General features: G+C 55.8%; 1 protein-coding gene across 2 annotated transcripts in view; it reads left to right on the plus strand.

The window, feature by feature from the left end:
- The window catches only part of KIF17 (kinesin family member 17), a 28,117-nt gene that overhangs the window by 2,096 nt on the left and 9,374 nt on the right, over window positions 1-16,647 (plus strand). For both annotated transcript variants that reach the window (XM_087820802.1, XM_087820803.1), the window contains exons 2-7: window positions 1,079-1,225; window positions 2,127-2,228; window positions 7,514-7,703; window positions 9,432-9,884; window positions 13,530-13,639; window positions 16,110-16,257. In XM_087820802.1, the coding sequence (XP_087676928.1) occupies window positions 1,079-1,225; window positions 2,127-2,228; window positions 7,514-7,703; window positions 9,432-9,884; window positions 13,530-13,639; window positions 16,110-16,257 (1,150 nt within the window). The remainder of the gene's footprint in view (window positions 1-1,078; window positions 1,226-2,126; window positions 2,229-7,513; window positions 7,704-9,431; window positions 9,885-13,529; window positions 13,640-16,109; window positions 16,258-16,647) is intronic.

The raw sequence follows: 16,647 nt of genomic DNA on the forward strand, positions 1-16,647 counted from the left end.
AGGCCTTCCTTCAAAGGAACTGTGAGTGGTGACTTCGGTCTTCCTTCACCAGCAGTCCTGGGGATCAGAGCCCCATGTCAATCTACAGGACGAGTTTCTACGGTGGAAGCAGCGTAGATGCCATGGGGGCCCCCGGGGTCTGGGAGCCGCGCTCTGGGCCCATGCTCTGACTCAGGATTCCCCCCTCCTCACGCCAGGTTCTAGAGTTTGTGTCCTCTTCTGTGAGGGTAGGGACTGGGTGCCTGCCTCATTGTGCACTCTGTCCCCTGCCAGAGCACAGTGGCCGGCACAGGGATGAGTCAGTGCCCATGGGATGAATAAGTGCGTCTGTGGGTAAAGAAAGACTTCAGGGTGCCAGCAGTTTGCCCCTACCTTCCCTCCCAGCTTCACCTTCCATCCCCCTCGCCTTAGCCCCTCACTATCTTTGCTCAAGCTGTCCCCTCAGCCTGGAATGCCTACCTCTTCTGTCACCTGTCAAAGTCCAAGCCACCCTTTCAGTTCCCCGAGTTCTACTTACCCAGGAGGCTGTGCCTGGTTCTTCCCACACCGTCCTGCCCACCCCACCCCGCCACCCGCCCCGGAACTCCCTCTCCTTGCCCTCGGCCTGAACTGACGCACGCCGCCCACTTGCCTTGTATGGGAATCACTGCCCCGTGGCGCAGGCGGACATCCAGCGAGCACCTCTGTACCCCAGCACCCCCTGCAGTGCGTCCAGCATGTCTCGGTGAACCTCACAGCAGCCTCGGAGGAGGTGCTGCGCTGACCTTTCGTTTCAGAGGAGACTGAGGCTCAGTGAACACCCCACGGGCTCAGTCAGTACCGGCGGAGGCCGACTTGAACCCAGGTGCCTAGGCTCCGGGGCACAAGCTCTTAACCACACACAGGGACAGCCTCCTGCCCCAGCAGGCAGTGAACTTGAGGACAGAGCCATGCCTCACTCATCTCTACCTGCCACCCCGCCCAGGGACAGCTGGTGGGAGACCCAGCAGGGGCCCCGAGCCTGTTAGGAGGCAGCCCCGCAGCCCTGGGCCTGGCTGTGCTGGGCCAGCTGAGCGCTGGGTTGGGTCCCCCCACGCAGGGCGTCACTGAGGGCTACAACGGCACCATCTTTGCCTATGGCCAGACGGGCAGCGGGAAGTCCTTCACCATGCAGGGCCTGCCGGACCCGTCCTCCCAGAGAGGCATCATCCCCAGGGCCTTCGAGCATGTTTTCGAGAGTGTCCAGGTACGGGCCTCGTGGGGGGAAGGGGCAGGGCTGGTGCTCGGGCCTGCGGCTCCCCAGTGGTACCATGAGTGCTCCCAGGGCACCTCTGCTGGTGGGATGCTATCAGCCTGCTGGACCCGCGGGGATGAGTGGAGGCAGGCACTGGTTTCTGGAAAGGTGATGGGCGAACTTAAAACAGAAAATGATACCTTGCAGTTCCACGTTTTTCTCCTGCCATTTTTGGATTTTAACATTTCATTTAGCATTTCACATGAATGCAGTGACCTTGAGAAGTGGTCGTAACAATCAGCCTTCCTTTTTATTGAGCAGTTGCTATAGACCCAAGCTTTGCAAAGCCTTTTATTATCCCACTGAACCCCCACCCTGGTCCCAGAGGTAACCATCAGTGCCATTTTTGAGATAGGGAAGCTGAGACTTGGAGCCCCCATGGGCTGGGTCAAAACCAGTCCTCTCAGTGTCCAGGCTGCAGGTGAGAAGTGCCCTGGTGACATTTGAGGCAGTGCGCAGAGATTCCTGCATCTGGGAAATCGCAATGTGGGGACAGGAGCCCTGGTCAGCTGCAGAGCCCACTGCACCTGCACCTAGGACTCATCTGGTGACCACAGGAGAGAGCTGCCAGGGATCAGCCCAGGGCCAGCGCTTGGTCCAGGCCTCACCTGTGGTCTCATTTTCTCTACCTGAACAAGGGGGAGGCCTCTTCCATTTCTTCTCTTTTGAAGCCTGTGGAGAAAGCATTAAAACAATAGCAATACGAGAATCGAGACTTGTGCTCCTCTATGAAGCCTGACCCCCCCCGCCTCACTGCCACGATGTCCTGGCTGCAGGGGCTCAGGTTGCAGGGCCAGGTCTGGCAGCAGGTGCTCAGGTGTCTGTCTTTGCTCCCTCTGCCCGCTCCCTGCAGTGTGCAGAGAACACCAAGTTCCTGGTCCGGGCCGCCTACCTGGAGATCTACAATGAAGACGTTCGTGACCTGCTGGGGGCTGACACCAAGCAGAAGCTGGAGGTGGGTGCAGACTTGGCAGAGGTAGGTGGGGCATGGTGGAGAGGGGAGGTTGGCATCAGGTGGTGGTAGTCCCTCTGAAATACAGGAAAGGTATCCTGAGGGCACAGGTGCTGGTTCAGACTACAGTTGGGACTTTTGAACTTGAATTTGATAGTATTCTCAGAGTCCACAATGCAGGGGAGGGGCAGTGGGCCTACATCTACCTCACAAGGTGGGGCTGGACCTTACCTGGGCTAATGCCACCTATATCTGTTGAAATAGAGGGAGTTTTGTAATAGATATTTGAAAACAGGGTTCCATGTCTAAAAAATTATTTTGAAAAATCTCTAAGGGCCCTTCAAGCTAAAAAGAAGGTAATAAGGATTGTCATATATATATATATAACTTTAATTATGCCTTTATTGATTTCAGAAAGAGGAAGGGAGAGGGGGAGAGAGAGGTAGAAACATCAGTGATGAGAGAGAGTCATTGATCAGCTGCCTCCTGCAGGCCCCCACTGAGGACTGAGCCCACAACCCAGATATGTGCTCTGACCGGGAATCGAACCATGACCTCCTAGCTCATAGGTCAGTGTTCAGCCACTAAGCCATGCTGGCCAGGCCATATGTATATCTTTAAATCCTGACCCAAAGATATATTTTTATTGATTTTAGAGAGAGAAGAAGGGAGAAAGAGAGAGAGAAACACTGATGTGAGAGAGAGAGAGAGAGACACCAATCGGTTGCCTCCCGTATGAACCCAGACCGGGATCTAACCCGAAACCTAGGCATGTGCCCTGACTGGGAATCAAACCCTCCACCTTCCGGTGTACCGGGCAGTGATTCAGCCAACTGAGCCACTGGGCCAGAGCAATGATGGACATTTATTGAGAACTGTTCACTGACTGCTTTAGGCGTATTATCCCATTTAATACAGTAACCTTATTAGGTAGATATTTCCCCCAACTAGCGATGTGGAAAGGGAGGTTTAGAGAGGTTAATTAACTTGCCCAAGTTTCCCACAGCAGTAAGTGGCTGAGCAGTAAGGGGATTTGAACCCAGGTCTGTCTGGCTTCAAGGTCCTGAATCTCAAACATCCCATCTTATGGCCACTGCTGGGCTCAGATTCTGGGACTTTGTTCCTTTTGAAAGGGGTCCGGTGTGGGTGGGCCTAAGGACGCATGATATGACCTCATAAGGTTGTTGTTAAATTCAAGAGGGTACCGAGGGTGAGTTGCTTAGCAGAGTGCTGGCGTGTAGCAGGGGTTTAGTGAGCGATGTCATGACATTGGGATTCTGAGAAAGGACATTGGGTATGACCAGCAGTGGCATGGTGGAGACCCAGGGGGAGGGGTCAGGACTGATGGGCACATGTTTTATACATTGTCCTCAATCTCCTAAAAGGCTAGAACCAGAATAAATGAACATCATTTCCTAGCACGTGAAGCAGAATTAAGTGCTTTGGGGATTCTCTCAAGATGACAGAACTTGGCTGATCCTTTGGGGAGCCCAGCGAGGCCAAGTGGCCTAGCAGGACTGGACAGTTGGTGGCAAGGCTGGACCCAGGTCCAGGACCCTTGGGCCTTCATCATAGCGTGAGGCTTTGGGTATGTGTCCTCTCTGGGACTCTTTAAATGCTGAGTGGGCCCGGGCAGGTCCAGGGAGGAGAGGCCAGTGCAGGAGGTGCTGGTGGCTGCCCCCCAAGTCTGGTGCTTCTTACCTGACTAAGCAACCAGTGGGGTCCAAAAGGTCCACAACCAGTTGGCCCACCTCCTTCAGAGTCAGAATGTCAGAGTTGGGGGAGTGTCAATCATTAATGGGCATCAGCCCTGGGAGGTTGCTATGGAGATTCCCATTTTACAGGTGAGGAAACTAGGCTGGGAAAGAGGGTCACTAGGGTCATTGGGCTGAGAAGTCACAAAGTCAGGGTTGGACTTTTTCCATGACCCAAACGGCTTCCATCTCCCCAGGCCACGTGCCTTGACAGCCATGGGGAGGGAGTGGAACCCCTCTCCAACCTCTGGACCCTCCCTGTTCTCCCAAGTGGACAGGACAAGGGAGCCACCCCTGTGGGGGCAGGGCTGCTGCTCTGCTCAGCTCCAGAGCCTGCTACTTGCTTCCTAACCCCTCACTTGCCCTGGCTTCATTTTCGGGGGCTATGAGTTCCTCTCTTACTGGTGACCACTCCTTGGCCCAGTGCAACGAATCAGACTCCAGGGAGCAGCATCTGGAAAACTTGTTTGTATCTGTCATATCATGGAAATGCTCTTGAGGATTTGAGCTGGAAGGACCCTGAGCTTCTAGTCAACCCTTTCCTGGCACAGATGGGGAAACCGAGTCCCAAGGAGAGGCAGAGACTTGGCCAAGGTCACATAGCAAACTACTAGTTGTTGTACCTGACCTTGTGGGCTCTGAGTGGCCAGGTGCTTCCCTGCCAGTACTTTTGGGGTCAGCTATATAGGAAAGCCCTGGGGCAGTAAGAAGCTGGAAATGAGGTTCCAGTTGGGAGGAACATGATCCCTTTATTCGGTAAAAACTTACGGGGTGCCCGGTGCCAGGCCACATGGGTACGAATTCCCTCCCTCCCTCCCAGTCCCCATCTAGACCAGGACCCTGCCCAACCCCTCTTCCTCTGCTCCTCCCAAACACAGCAGTGCTTTGCCCTTTCTGTGCAGGAGCCTCCAGCCGCCCACCTGGAGTCTTCCCCTGTCTTCTCCATCCAGGAGCTGGAGCAGCTGAGTCACGCCTCAGCCCCCAGACAGGAGAGAGGGGGAGGAGAGGAGCACAGGGAGTTGCTCCCACATGTCAGCCCTGAAAGGCCAGCCTTCAGGACCAGGGTCCCCTGCCAACCCGCACTGGGGTGGCAAGGGGCCCTCCTCCCCTTCCTCACTACTCTGGCCCCTAGAATGGCTGGGTCACCCAGGCCCTGAGAGCCAGGGGCTGGCAGCTATGTGCACTTGCCCCAGTTGGGCTGCGGGCCTCAGGCTTGGTGAACCAGATGGACTCCGTGACACTCTGCAGGGGTGCACCAAGCATCTGACCTGGCACCTCACAGAGGAGGTGCGGATGGCTTCTCCTGTAAACCTCACAACAGCCTCAGGAGGAGGTGCTGTGTATCCTTTATTACAGATGGGGAAACTGAGGCCCAGTGCACCTGGGTCAGACTAAAGGCCCAGTCACAGTCAGTAAAGGGTGGAGACCGATGTTTGTGCAGCTGGTCAGGCTCCACAGCACAGCACGGGGCCTGATCATGTATTAGATCAGCTAGGGCCAGCGGGAGATTTGGGGAAGCAGAGTTACACCCCCTGCCCCCCAACCACAGACCATCATGGAAACCAGCCCAGTACTGGGCGGTGGAGGTGGGCCCTCGGGGCCTCTCCTTTGGGTCCTGTACCCCGTGTCCCGACAGCAGTGCCAGGACCCCCTCCTCTGTGGGGGTGTTTCCTGGCTCCAGATCTGTGGTGGACATGTCCTGCCTGCGCGCCAGTCGCTGCCATGCCACAGCCCAGCTGGTTGTCATGGCGACCGGGTGCCCTGCCTCAGAGGAGCAGTTACCAAGGCACAGGGCACAGCTGGTGGCGGTTGCTGGGCGCCTCCCCAGCTCTGTGGTGGGTGGGAGCAGGAGTATCAGGGGAGGGATGGAGGGAGCCAGGGGTCACAAGTTTTGGGGACAAGCCTTCCTGGGCCTAAACGTGGGGTGGCATGACCCCTGTGTGAGGTGTGGCCGCCCTGCCCCCTTTTCCGCCCGAGAGAGGCCTCCTCACCCTCTTCATGCCCTTTTTCAAAGAGCCTCCTGCAGGTACCCGCTCCGTTCCCTTGGTAATCTTCATAACAGTCGTGCAGAAACGGGATTTATTATCCTTTCACAGATGAGGAAACCGAGGCCAAGAGAGGCCAACTGCCCTCGCCGGTTAGCAAGGGGCAGAAGCGGCTTTCTACTCCAGGCCTGTCTCACTAAACGGGGGCTGCCTTCTCCCTGAAGCCAGGAGCAACTGCTCACTCACCTGGACCTACTATGTGCCAGGCAGCCTTCTAGATTCTTTCAGGGAGCATGGCAGTAATAAAAAAAAATGCCACTCTCAGGCACACAAGTGGGCATGAATGAAGCCACCAGGTGCTGCTGAGGCCTCCAGCTGGCGTCACCCCGTGATCTGTGTGCAGAGTCTCCCACTCCTGTCCTTTGTGCTCCATCCTCATAGTCGCCTCTTAGGTCAAGGTCAACCCTGTGTCATTTCAAGCTTGAGTTGCTGCAGGATGCTCCAGCCTCCAGGCCTTCCCTTTGGACTCTCCCACTGTCTGTTACCCCATTGGTGCCCTGCCACTAATAGCTGTGTGACCTTCAGCAAGTCACTTAACCCCTCTGTGCCTCAGTTGTTTACCCACACCTTGAAGTGCAATCCTTGGGCTGGCTCTGGCTATTTCTCCACACTTCTGCGGGTAGAGAAGCCTGTGCTTGCCTCCCCGCCCCCCCCCCCCCCCCCCCCCCGGCCCAGCAGGTCCCAACCCCACCTGGGACCCTGAAGCTGCCAGGAGCAAAGCATCTGAGTCTTGGGTGGCTCAGATAGCAGACGGGCGACTTTTGTCCTAATTCACTATGCTCTTGCTGGAGTAGTTTTATTTCTTCTCACACTTGAAAAATATTGCGTTTCACAGCTCTGTGTCAGCAACAAAACAACTTGGCTGCCTGGAGAGTGAGCAGGGAGCAGTCGGATAAATTAATTTACTCACTGCCATTGTGCTGAGAGCTCACTTGAGCTGTGGGCCAGCGGGAGTTCTGGGCAGCAAATGGCACCTCACCCGCCATGATCTGGCACCAGCAATATTCCTGTTGCCTTGAAGCTGTGGCAGAGAGGCACAGAGCCACACTGACGGGGCAGAGGAGGGGCACTCAGAGCCCGTGGGTGACTACAGTGCCAGCCCTAGGGAGTAACACTCCCAGACTGAAAACCATTCTCACAACAGTAGTGCCACCAACAGCAAGGACAAGCTGTTGACACTTATGGAACACTTGCCATGTGCCATGCACCATGCCAAGCATCGTATGGGCCTTAGTTTACTGAATCCTCACCACCTCCCTAGGATATAGGTATTTCATACCCATTTTACAGATGTGGAAACTGAGGCTTAAAGAGGTTAAGTCACTGGCCCAAGGTCTCACAAATAAGAGGCAGGGGTGAGTTTGAGGCTGGCTCCACCTGCAATTGGGGTGCTAATCGGGGCTACAGGAGGGCAAAGGGGGTCTGGATTGGGCCCTTCCCTCCGGATCCCTGGCCCCTCCTGCCCCTGACCGGTGCCTCCTGCCCACAGCTGAAGGAGCACCCGGAGAAGGGAGTGTACGTGAAGGGGCTCTCCATGCACACGGTGCACAGCGTGGCCCAGTGCGAGCGCATCATGGAGAAGGGCTGGAAGAACCGCTCGGTCGGCTACACCCTGATGAACAAGGACTCCTCGCGCTCCCACTCCATCTTCACCATCAGCATCGAGATCTATGCTGTGGGTATGTGGGGCCCGACGGGCTAGAGGGGGCCAGGCAACTTGAGCTGGGTTCCTGCTCCTAGTAGCCAAGATACTCCGCCTCTCGGAGCCTCGAGGGCCCCGTCTGAAACTGGGAAGGATGCTCGAACTGCCTGGAGGAGGCAGAGGCCCCTCCGGCTCAAGGACCCGCGTTTCCAGGATAAGCAGCAGCACTGGTGGCCCCCGCTGAGCACCCACTGCCTCTTATGTGCATTCAGCGCATAGGACCGTGGGCGGGCCTGCAGGATAGGGCGTTACTCCTGCCCTTTTCTAACCAGTCCTCGACCAGGTGTTGCAGCAGTTTCCAGTTCTCCAGTGTAAATAACGCCAGCACGAACATCTTTGTGCATAAAACTTTTTCTGCCTTTACAGCCATTTCCTCAGATTAGGTTCCCTGGGGTAACCCTCCCAGAGTAGAGGCCCGAACCTGTCTAAGGCTCCTTCACATTCTGCAAAGAGCTTCCCAAAAGGGCAAAAGGGCGGTTTCAAGACTCTCCTTCCAGCGTCTTCTCTTCCTCCCCCCTTTCCCCTCCCCCTCCTCCTCCTCCTGTAATAGCCCAAAGAATCAAGCCCCTCCCGTGTCAGGATCAGCCAAACCTTTTATTTCTTTACTTCTGGTTCCTGTGCTCATGGGCAAAACTAGACCAATTCTGATTTCAACCAGCAAGAAACTAAGGAGGTAGCCCCTGCCCCCATCTCATCTCTTTTAGAACCGTGTATGGTGTTGTCTAGAGACAAAAAAGAATTATTAATAGTATTAATAGCAGCAAGCTATTGTTTAATGAGCACTTGCTAGGTGCCAGGCACAACCCTGAGCTCTTTCCACACGTTGGAGCGGTCTTCACAGTAGCCCTTCAGGGTGGGCCTTTGGTTCCCCACTTTACAGAGAGAAAGTCTCAGGCTCAAAGTCAAGTGAAGCAGTTTCCCCAAGTTTCACAGCTACTGAGGGATGGAATCAAGCTTGAACCCCCACAGGTCTGTGTCTCCAAAATCTGTGCTCTGAGCCCCTGCTACCAACCAGAGGGTACTCAGTACCTGTCTCTTTGGCACTTGGGGTCTGCCTGCTACACAGGCTCAAGTCACTGCAGAACTGGGCTTGTTCTCAGAGGAGAGGAATGCCTGCTGTGCCAGGCCCTGCATGGACCCTGGAAAAATGTGCTGTCCATTTACTTTACTCCTCCCAACGACCAACCCTACTGGGGAGCTATTGTTAATCTCATTTTGTTGAGAGGAGAATTGAGAATCAGAGCGTTGTATGGCTCTGCCAAGGTCACACAGCAAGTAGGAAGCAGGACTGGGATGGGAACCAGGTCCAAGAGTCTCCAAAGCCAATGTTTTGTGCCTTAAAGGATACAACTCCCTGGTGACCCAGTCACATACACATCCCCACCTTTGGTCTCACAAGAAATCTGTGGGAGCTGCTGTGATGGCCACAGAAGTCTGCCGTTCTCAGAGAATAGCCTGTACCTCCCAGCCCTGCTTCCTGACTCAGACAGCCCTGGGGGCTGGGCAAGTGAAAAACCCTTTCTGAGCCTCAGTTTCCTCATCTGTAAGATGGGCACAGTAGGAGCACCTCCTTCACAGGGCTCCTGTGTGGCTGAATTGAGACCCTCAGTGGGTGGTCAGCACTTGATGCCTGATGGCTGACTGCCCTCATTACCACGGGGGGCCCACCTAGAAGCCCTCACCCCTCTGCCTGGTCTGTCTGCAGACGAGCGGGGCAAGGACCACCTCCGGGCAGGCAAGCTGAACCTGGTGGACCTGGCAGGCAGCGAGCGGCAGTCCAAGACAGGTGCCACAGGGGAGCGGCTCAAGGAGGCCACCAAGATCAACCTGTCACTGTCAGCTCTGGGCAACGTCATCTCTGCCCTGGTGGATGGGCGCTGTAAACACATCCCCTACCGTGACTCCAAACTGACACGGCTGCTGCAGGACTCACTGGGCGGCAACACCAAGACGCTGATGGTGGCCTGCCTGTCGCCCGCAGACAACAATTACGACGAGACACTCAGCACGCTGCGCTATGCCAACCGCGCCAAGAACATCAAGAACAAGCCACACATCAACATGGACCCCAAGGATGCCCTGCTGCGCGAGTACCAGGAGGAGATCAAGAAGCTCAAGGCCATTCTGGCCCAGCAGATGAGCCCCAGCGACCTGTCAGGTGGGAGGCTCTGGAGGACGAGGCAGGAAGGGTCAGGGGACCGGGAGAAGGGCTCTGTCCCTTGGTCTGCCTGCCTCCGGCTGTGTCTGAGAGACGGGGAGGCAGACCCCCCATGTCCTCTCAGCTTCACGGGAGCAGAGCTTTGGAACAGTGAGGGAGAGGCCTGCTTGGTGTCTGCTCGCTGATGCCCCAAGAGGAGGCCAGTGCGCCTCAGCCGGGGGGTGGGGCTCTGTCGCCTGCTCCCTGCCTCGGAGCTGCACAGCTGTCATCCCCTTGTCTGCCTGCTGTCTCTGGGGCAGCATCTTTATGCTGTGCTCTTCAGCAGCGGGGGGACTCACTTCCCCACGTCCCACCCCCACTCGCAGGGAGGCGCCTTGTGATGGCAGCACTCACGCCCAGGCGTTCGGCCGTCATCTAGTAGGTAGAAACCCATACCTGGAGCACAGGTCTGCAAGGTTCTTGCCACTGAAGGACTCCAAGGTTTTTTCTTATCTGAGACATTTCTGGGGAAGGGAGCACAAAGGAGCCTGAGTCCATCTCTCCATTCATCCAGCTCCCCACCCAGCCTCCTCTCTATCCACCCATTCTGCACCCCCCATTCATCTGCTTGTCCGCCCACCCACCCATCCACCCGTTCACTCAGCCATCCACTCACTCACCCATTTCCCACCTACGGTTTCATTTACCCACCTACCCTTTCACCCACTCTGTTACTTACCCACCTACCCACTCACCCACCTGCTTGCCGTCCATCCATCGAGTTACCCATTCATTCGCCCGCTCTCTCCACCCACCTCCTGTATCCTGCCATCCACACATCTGCCCACTCACTTACTCCACCCTGTCATCCAGCCTTTTCTCTCCCCCGTGCGGACCTGTGCTGGGCACTGGGGACACAGAGGTGAGTCAGATCCACACTCTGTCTCTTGGGCACCTTGTCTCCTGGGAGGCGGCGGGTCACTCCAGTAGGCCATCATGTGGGACGCCTCAGGGGCTGAGAAGTCTCCCTGTTAGATAGGATGAGAGTGGCCAGTGTGTGCAAAGATGCACAAAACGATTAAGTGTGTTTGGGGAACCACAGACACTGAGTAGGGTGGTGTGCGATGGCCACGTAGGGATTGGCAGGGGCCGGAGTGGTGATGGGTGGACTTGAACACCACGATGGGGGTTTCACCTTGGCAGTCTGTCTTTCCCTACTTCCCCGCCTCTGATCACCCCCAAGGTTGGTAAGAAGCTAGATGGGGAATGGTGAGAGGTACCAGAAAGGAGTTGGGGAGGCCCTGCCAGCGGCTCCCCGGAACCAGCGGTTGTCAGGCAGCCTTGTGGGGCAGGGACCCTTAGTGTCCCTCCTTCTGGGTTACTAACAGGCAGCTCAGCAAGCAGAAATGGCTGGCGCGGGGCAGGGAGCTGAGAGCTGGGCAGTAAGAGCCAGTTCACACGCTGGCTCCTCGGGCAGGACTTAGCCCCTCTGAGCCTCGATTTCCTCAACTGTGAAATGGAGGTAATAGCACCTGCCCGCTGTGAGGCAGCTGGGAGGACTGCATGAGACAGGCCCCTGGGGGCTTAGCACGTAGGGCTCGTTAGACAACACACGATGCTTTGTCGTTGGGCCGCGAAGCAGGTTCTGACTCGGAGCTCCAGGCGCTTCCACCACACGGCCCTTAGCGTCAGCCGTGCCCTCTCCGCCCAGTTCCCCCTCTGTTCCTGGCATGTTTCTCTCTTCCCCTTTCGCTGGCCCCGGTTCCTCTGCCTCCGCGCCCTCGCCCTAGTCCGGGCAGGCTGTGCGCCTCGTCACAGGCACTTCCTGGTGGTTGTCAGTGCTCGGTCCTCCGGATCACCTCGTCCTCAGCATCAGCTCGCTCTGCTGATCTGCTCCCTTCTCCTTGAAGCCCTTGCTTCCTGGACACTCTCAGTCCTGGTCCTCCCACCTCTCTGTCCCCTCCCAGGAGCCCCCCCCCCACCCCAAGGCAGAGCGGTCCCTCTACACTTGAGGTGAGCTCTCTAGGCTCATGGCTCTCACCTGTGGGCCTCCAGCCTGGCTGTGTGATTTGTGTCCAGGTCTTAATTTATAAAGGTGTCTGAATGGTGACGTGAGAGGTCAGTGGTGTTGAAAGGAAAGTTTGATGTTACAGTTACTCTGGAAATGAGAGGCATGAGTGCCCTGCAGGCCGCAGGGGAAGCACCGGCGGTGAGGAGCAAGGGGAAGGCCTGAGCCAGAGCCATCCTGGAGTTTCTGTGGGAAAGGCAAGGCAGGGTAGGAGACACAGCTTAGGACTGACTAGTCTGGGTAATTCTGGCAGGTTTGGGGCCCAGGGGCTGTCCCTACTTGTCTGGTACCTGGCTCTGGGGAGATTTAGGGCCACTTGGGGTGTGAGAGTTAGATTAAAAAGGTGGTTGGGGGTGCAGACTCAAGATGCGTTGGTTTTTATACAAAGAGTGGGCACAGTAACAGGTTGTTCGCTCTCTCTAGGAATTAGCTGGCCCTGGGAGGAGCAGTCTGTCCCAGGCCAGTAAGGCCACCAAGACGGCAAAGCATCATAAACACAGAAAATGTATAAAAACGATTGACACAGTGTGTCCTCTGATTCCAGACTTGACTATCCAGCTTTCTAACAATCATTTTAAACCTCACTTCTGCAACACTGAGCTCTTGATCTCCCCCAAATCTGCTGTCCTCCAGCTGTTCCAGGTGTTCAAGCCAGAACCTCTGGGCTCATCCTTGGCTTCTTGAAAGCTCGAACCCATGTCTAATCCAGTTGTCTCTACCTTTAGAACATGTCCAGGATCTGCCCACTGCTGTCCCCTGGCCTGAGGCACCATCACCTCTCACCTGAATTACTGCAGAGGCCCTAACACGTCTCCTGGGGTCTGCCCTTGTCCCCTCAGTACATTGTCCACACAGCAGCCAGGAGATGCTGTCCAAACGCGGGTCTTTTAACTGCCCTGTGCAAACCCTCCAGTGGCTCATTTTAACCCAAAGTCAAAGCCGAGGCCTTCACCTCGGCCGACAAAGTCCCCAGGTCTGGCCCCCTTCCCTCTCCCACCTCCTCTTCCCGCAGACCCTTGCTCACTCCACTCCAACCACATTGGCCTCCTGGCTGTTCCAGAACAGTCCAGGCCCCTGCCCAATGCAAGACCTCTGCCCTTGCTGCCCTGTCTGTCCCCAGGATCTCCTCCCGCCTCACCTCTGGCCCTCGCTTCCTTCAATCACTGCTTTCCTCTTACCTTGTCTAAGAGGCCACCCCCTTCCACAGGATTTAAATCGCAACCCTTCCCCCTGGTTCTCACTCCTGAGCATCCTCCCTGCTTTCTGCCTCCTTACAACACAGCACCTTGGAAACCTGTCACGTGTTGGCTCATTTATTTTGTTTGCCTTTCTCCCCCCATTGAAAACTTAACTCGTGGGCGTGGAGCCTCGTCTGTTTTGTTCAAAGCTGCACCCCCAGTGCCTAGAACATGCAGTGCTCAAGAAATATTTCTTAAGTGAATGAATAAATTAGCACTTTACATAGAGACATGCTTTAAATAAATTCAGTACTTTGAAGTCCTTTTGAATGAGCATGTGGGTGTCTTTGTAGATTGCTGCTTAGTTCCTGCAGACAGTGTGTACCTTGGTCACAGCCCCTTGTTTCTGTTTCTTCCCAGCCCTGCTGTCCAGTCAGGTGCTCCTAAACCCTGTCCAGAGTGAGGAGAAGCCATTGCCTCCATCTGTGACCCAGCAGAACACAGAGGCTGAGAAGCAGCTGATCCGGGAGGTGAGACCCAGAGCAGGTGGGAGAATGGGTGGGCAGGAGGGGCCCGGCAGGAGACCACCTCCAGAATGATGTCATTTCACCCCGCCCGCCATCACCTTGGGGTTGGCATTACAATCTCCCTTTTGGAGCTCAGAAAACAGGTTCAGAGAGGTGCCATACCTGGCCCAAGGTCACACAGCTAAGGAGAGTCAGAGCTGGGATTTGAATTTGGGTTCCTGACTCCAGAGTTCAGTCCCCACATCAGCGGGAAAACAGAAAGGGGTGTGGGCGCATCTGCAGGAGCGCCGTCTCTCCTCGGCACTGCAGGAAGGGTGGCTGTGGGTGGATGGAAGCTGAGAGGCATTCCTGGTAGTGGAAATGGCCTGTGCAAAGGTGAGGAGGTCAGAGTGGAAGGAGTTGGTCCCCTCAGTAGGTGCCAAGAAGCCTGGGCTGAGAGCAGGGCAGCTGGGGAGCCCCTAGGTGCCCATTTGAATGGTGGATAAGTGGGGTGTTGGCCTCCCAGAAAAAGCTGGCACCTGGGTCCTCCTCCCATGTGCAGGCTCCCGGCAGGAAAGGTAACCCCTGATTTACAGATGCGGAGCCAATCTTCAGGGGGGCACTTAATAGTCAGGTGTGTCCAAGCCGCCTAATGCCAGGTCCCCAGCTCCAGGCTCTGTTGGTTCCCGGAGGTTCCTGCTATTTAAAAGCCACATTCTGAGTCCCGAGCATGTGGTAGGGTTTGACATCTGACATTGCCTTTAGGGCCCTGACATTTTCTTGGTGGAGAGCCTGATTCCAGCAGGGATAGCTCTATAGGGCTGGGGCCTGGGCCTTTGCCACTCAACTATGACCTCAGGTGGGACCAACCCTGAGGCCCCGGGAGCCCTGGTCAGGCTCTGTGGGCCTGGGGCCCAGCCTCTGGGGCAGACCGGGTAAGGCCTGGGGGCCTCGGTCCTGTGGGCTAGAGGGCTGGGAGAAACGGACCTAAGAGTCTCCAAGAGCTGCCCATGCATGTTCCTGCTCAGGGGGAGGCTCAACTGTGGCCCCGGTAGCCCCTGTCCTGGCCCCTGTTAAGTCCTGGGAGCTCTGTGGCTCTGTCCGCCTTTTCCCTGCTGGGAGCTCCTGAAGCAGGATGAGGGGCAGCCCACAGAATGAGGGAAGTCACACTTTAGGGGTTCAGAGTGAGTTTGGAATCACTTAGCAACAGGTGAGGTTGATCACAAAGCCGGGTGGGAAGGGTTGGCCCGGGCATTCTCCCCAAGGAAGACCCGTTGGGTGGGCTTGCAGCGCCCCCTAGTGGTCACCAGGGAGAAGACTGTGAGGGCTGGAAGGTCCTTCTGCTCTGGGAATGGGGGGTCACCTGCCTCTTCCTCATTGGGGCAGCCCAGCGATGCTGCACCAGAGCACTGCTACCTGAGGCCACCACCGAGTTTGTTTTTTGACCCTAGAGTTTCTTCCAAACCACATTTGCAGGAAGAGTTGGGAGTGTCTGTCCTCTCTCCCTCCCATTCCATAACCTGTCGGGATGCTCAGGATAAGGGAAGTGGCCCCTGTGTGTAGTGGAGAGGCTGCCAGGCCAGGAACTGACTCCGCCATGAGCTGGAGGTGTGACGGTGGGCTTCAGTCCCAGCCATGTGGGTGGGATTTGAACTAGAAGGTTCCTAGGGCCCAGCCTGCTTTTACATTCTGCAAGATTTCTAATGGGCTCCGTGACCTTGGGCAGATTGCTTAAGCTCTCTGAGCCTGTTTTTCATCTCTAGAATGGGTATAATAGCAGATTTCCTGCTGCTGCAAGGGGGACATGCAGGGGTCTAATCATTGGGGTTTGCACTCTGGCCTCCATTCAATCACCAACAAGCATTTTCTGAGCACCTGCTAAGCAGGGGCACTTCAGCTGGAGGTGCACGTGGGGCCCAGGAAGTTTTATTGCTTTTAATATTGGAAGTAAGAGAGCAGGTTTTGTAAGCTGTTGGTAATGGCCTAGAACTGAGGGAGACTTCCATGGTGTAGGAGAGAGATGGGGATTGAAAGAGCAAAGTCACGAGTGGAGTGGCTCAGAATCAGGTGGCTCGTCCACTGTCAGAAGAGAAGACACAGCTTTCAGCGGGCGGGTCTGCAGGTGGATGGGCAGGTGCAGGGTTGGGGGGTGAGGCGTGTGAGACAGAAAATGGGGGGCGATGGGGGGAGTGGGAGGACGGGGTTGAGGACCATTTGGTTAAAACACATTTGTTGATGTGGAAAGGTGTTCATGATATATTGCTGTGTGGAAAAAATAGACGACAAACACATATATATTATTAACCCATTAAAAATACATCGAGAAAGTTCAGAAGGGTCTTCACTAGCCATTGATCATCCCAGTGTTGGGTAGGAAATTCTAATTCAGTTCTTTTGGCTTATTTGTATTTTCTGGATTACTTGATTGACAATAAAGGAATACTAAACGCTGTGTTTTGAACTGGTGATGAAACACTGCCCTCGGTACCCCCAGGAGTACGAGGAGCGCCTGGCCCAGCTGCGGGCCGACTACGAGGCAGAGCAGGAGTCCAGGGCCCGGCTAGAGGAGGACATCACTGCCATGCGCAACTCCTACGACGTGAAGCTGTCCACGCTGGAGGAGAGCCTGCGCAAGGGGACAGGTGGGCGCCCGCCCGGGCAGCTGGGGGAGGCCAGCCCGCTTCCCGCCTCCATTTCCTGCCTGGCATTTGTAGAGCATCTGGTACGCACCAGGGTCAGTTCTATTTACTCCTCACAGCAGCCCAGCGAGGGAGGTGCCACAATGACTCTCATTTTATAAATGAGGCAACTGAGGCACAGAGAGGGTAAGTCACTGCATCATGGTGCCTTGACCACAGGCTGGGCCGCAGCCCAAGGCCAACTTAGTTGTAACGTATCCCCCATGTTTCATGGGTAAGTCCCTTTTCCAGAGTTTCTGCATTTTTTAGTCTCCTCTCACTTTTGAGTCCATCTGTTACCAAAGCAACCACATCCCATAATAAGCATTCAATCATTAGTAAGAACTTTGATCT

The sequence above is a fragment of the Miniopterus natalensis genome, chromosome 9 (genome assembly GCF_054644295.1).
Source record: "Miniopterus natalensis isolate mMinNat1 chromosome 9, mMinNat1.hap1, whole genome shotgun sequence".
Lineage (NCBI taxonomy): Eukaryota > Metazoa > Chordata > Mammalia > Chiroptera > Miniopteridae > Miniopterus > Miniopterus natalensis.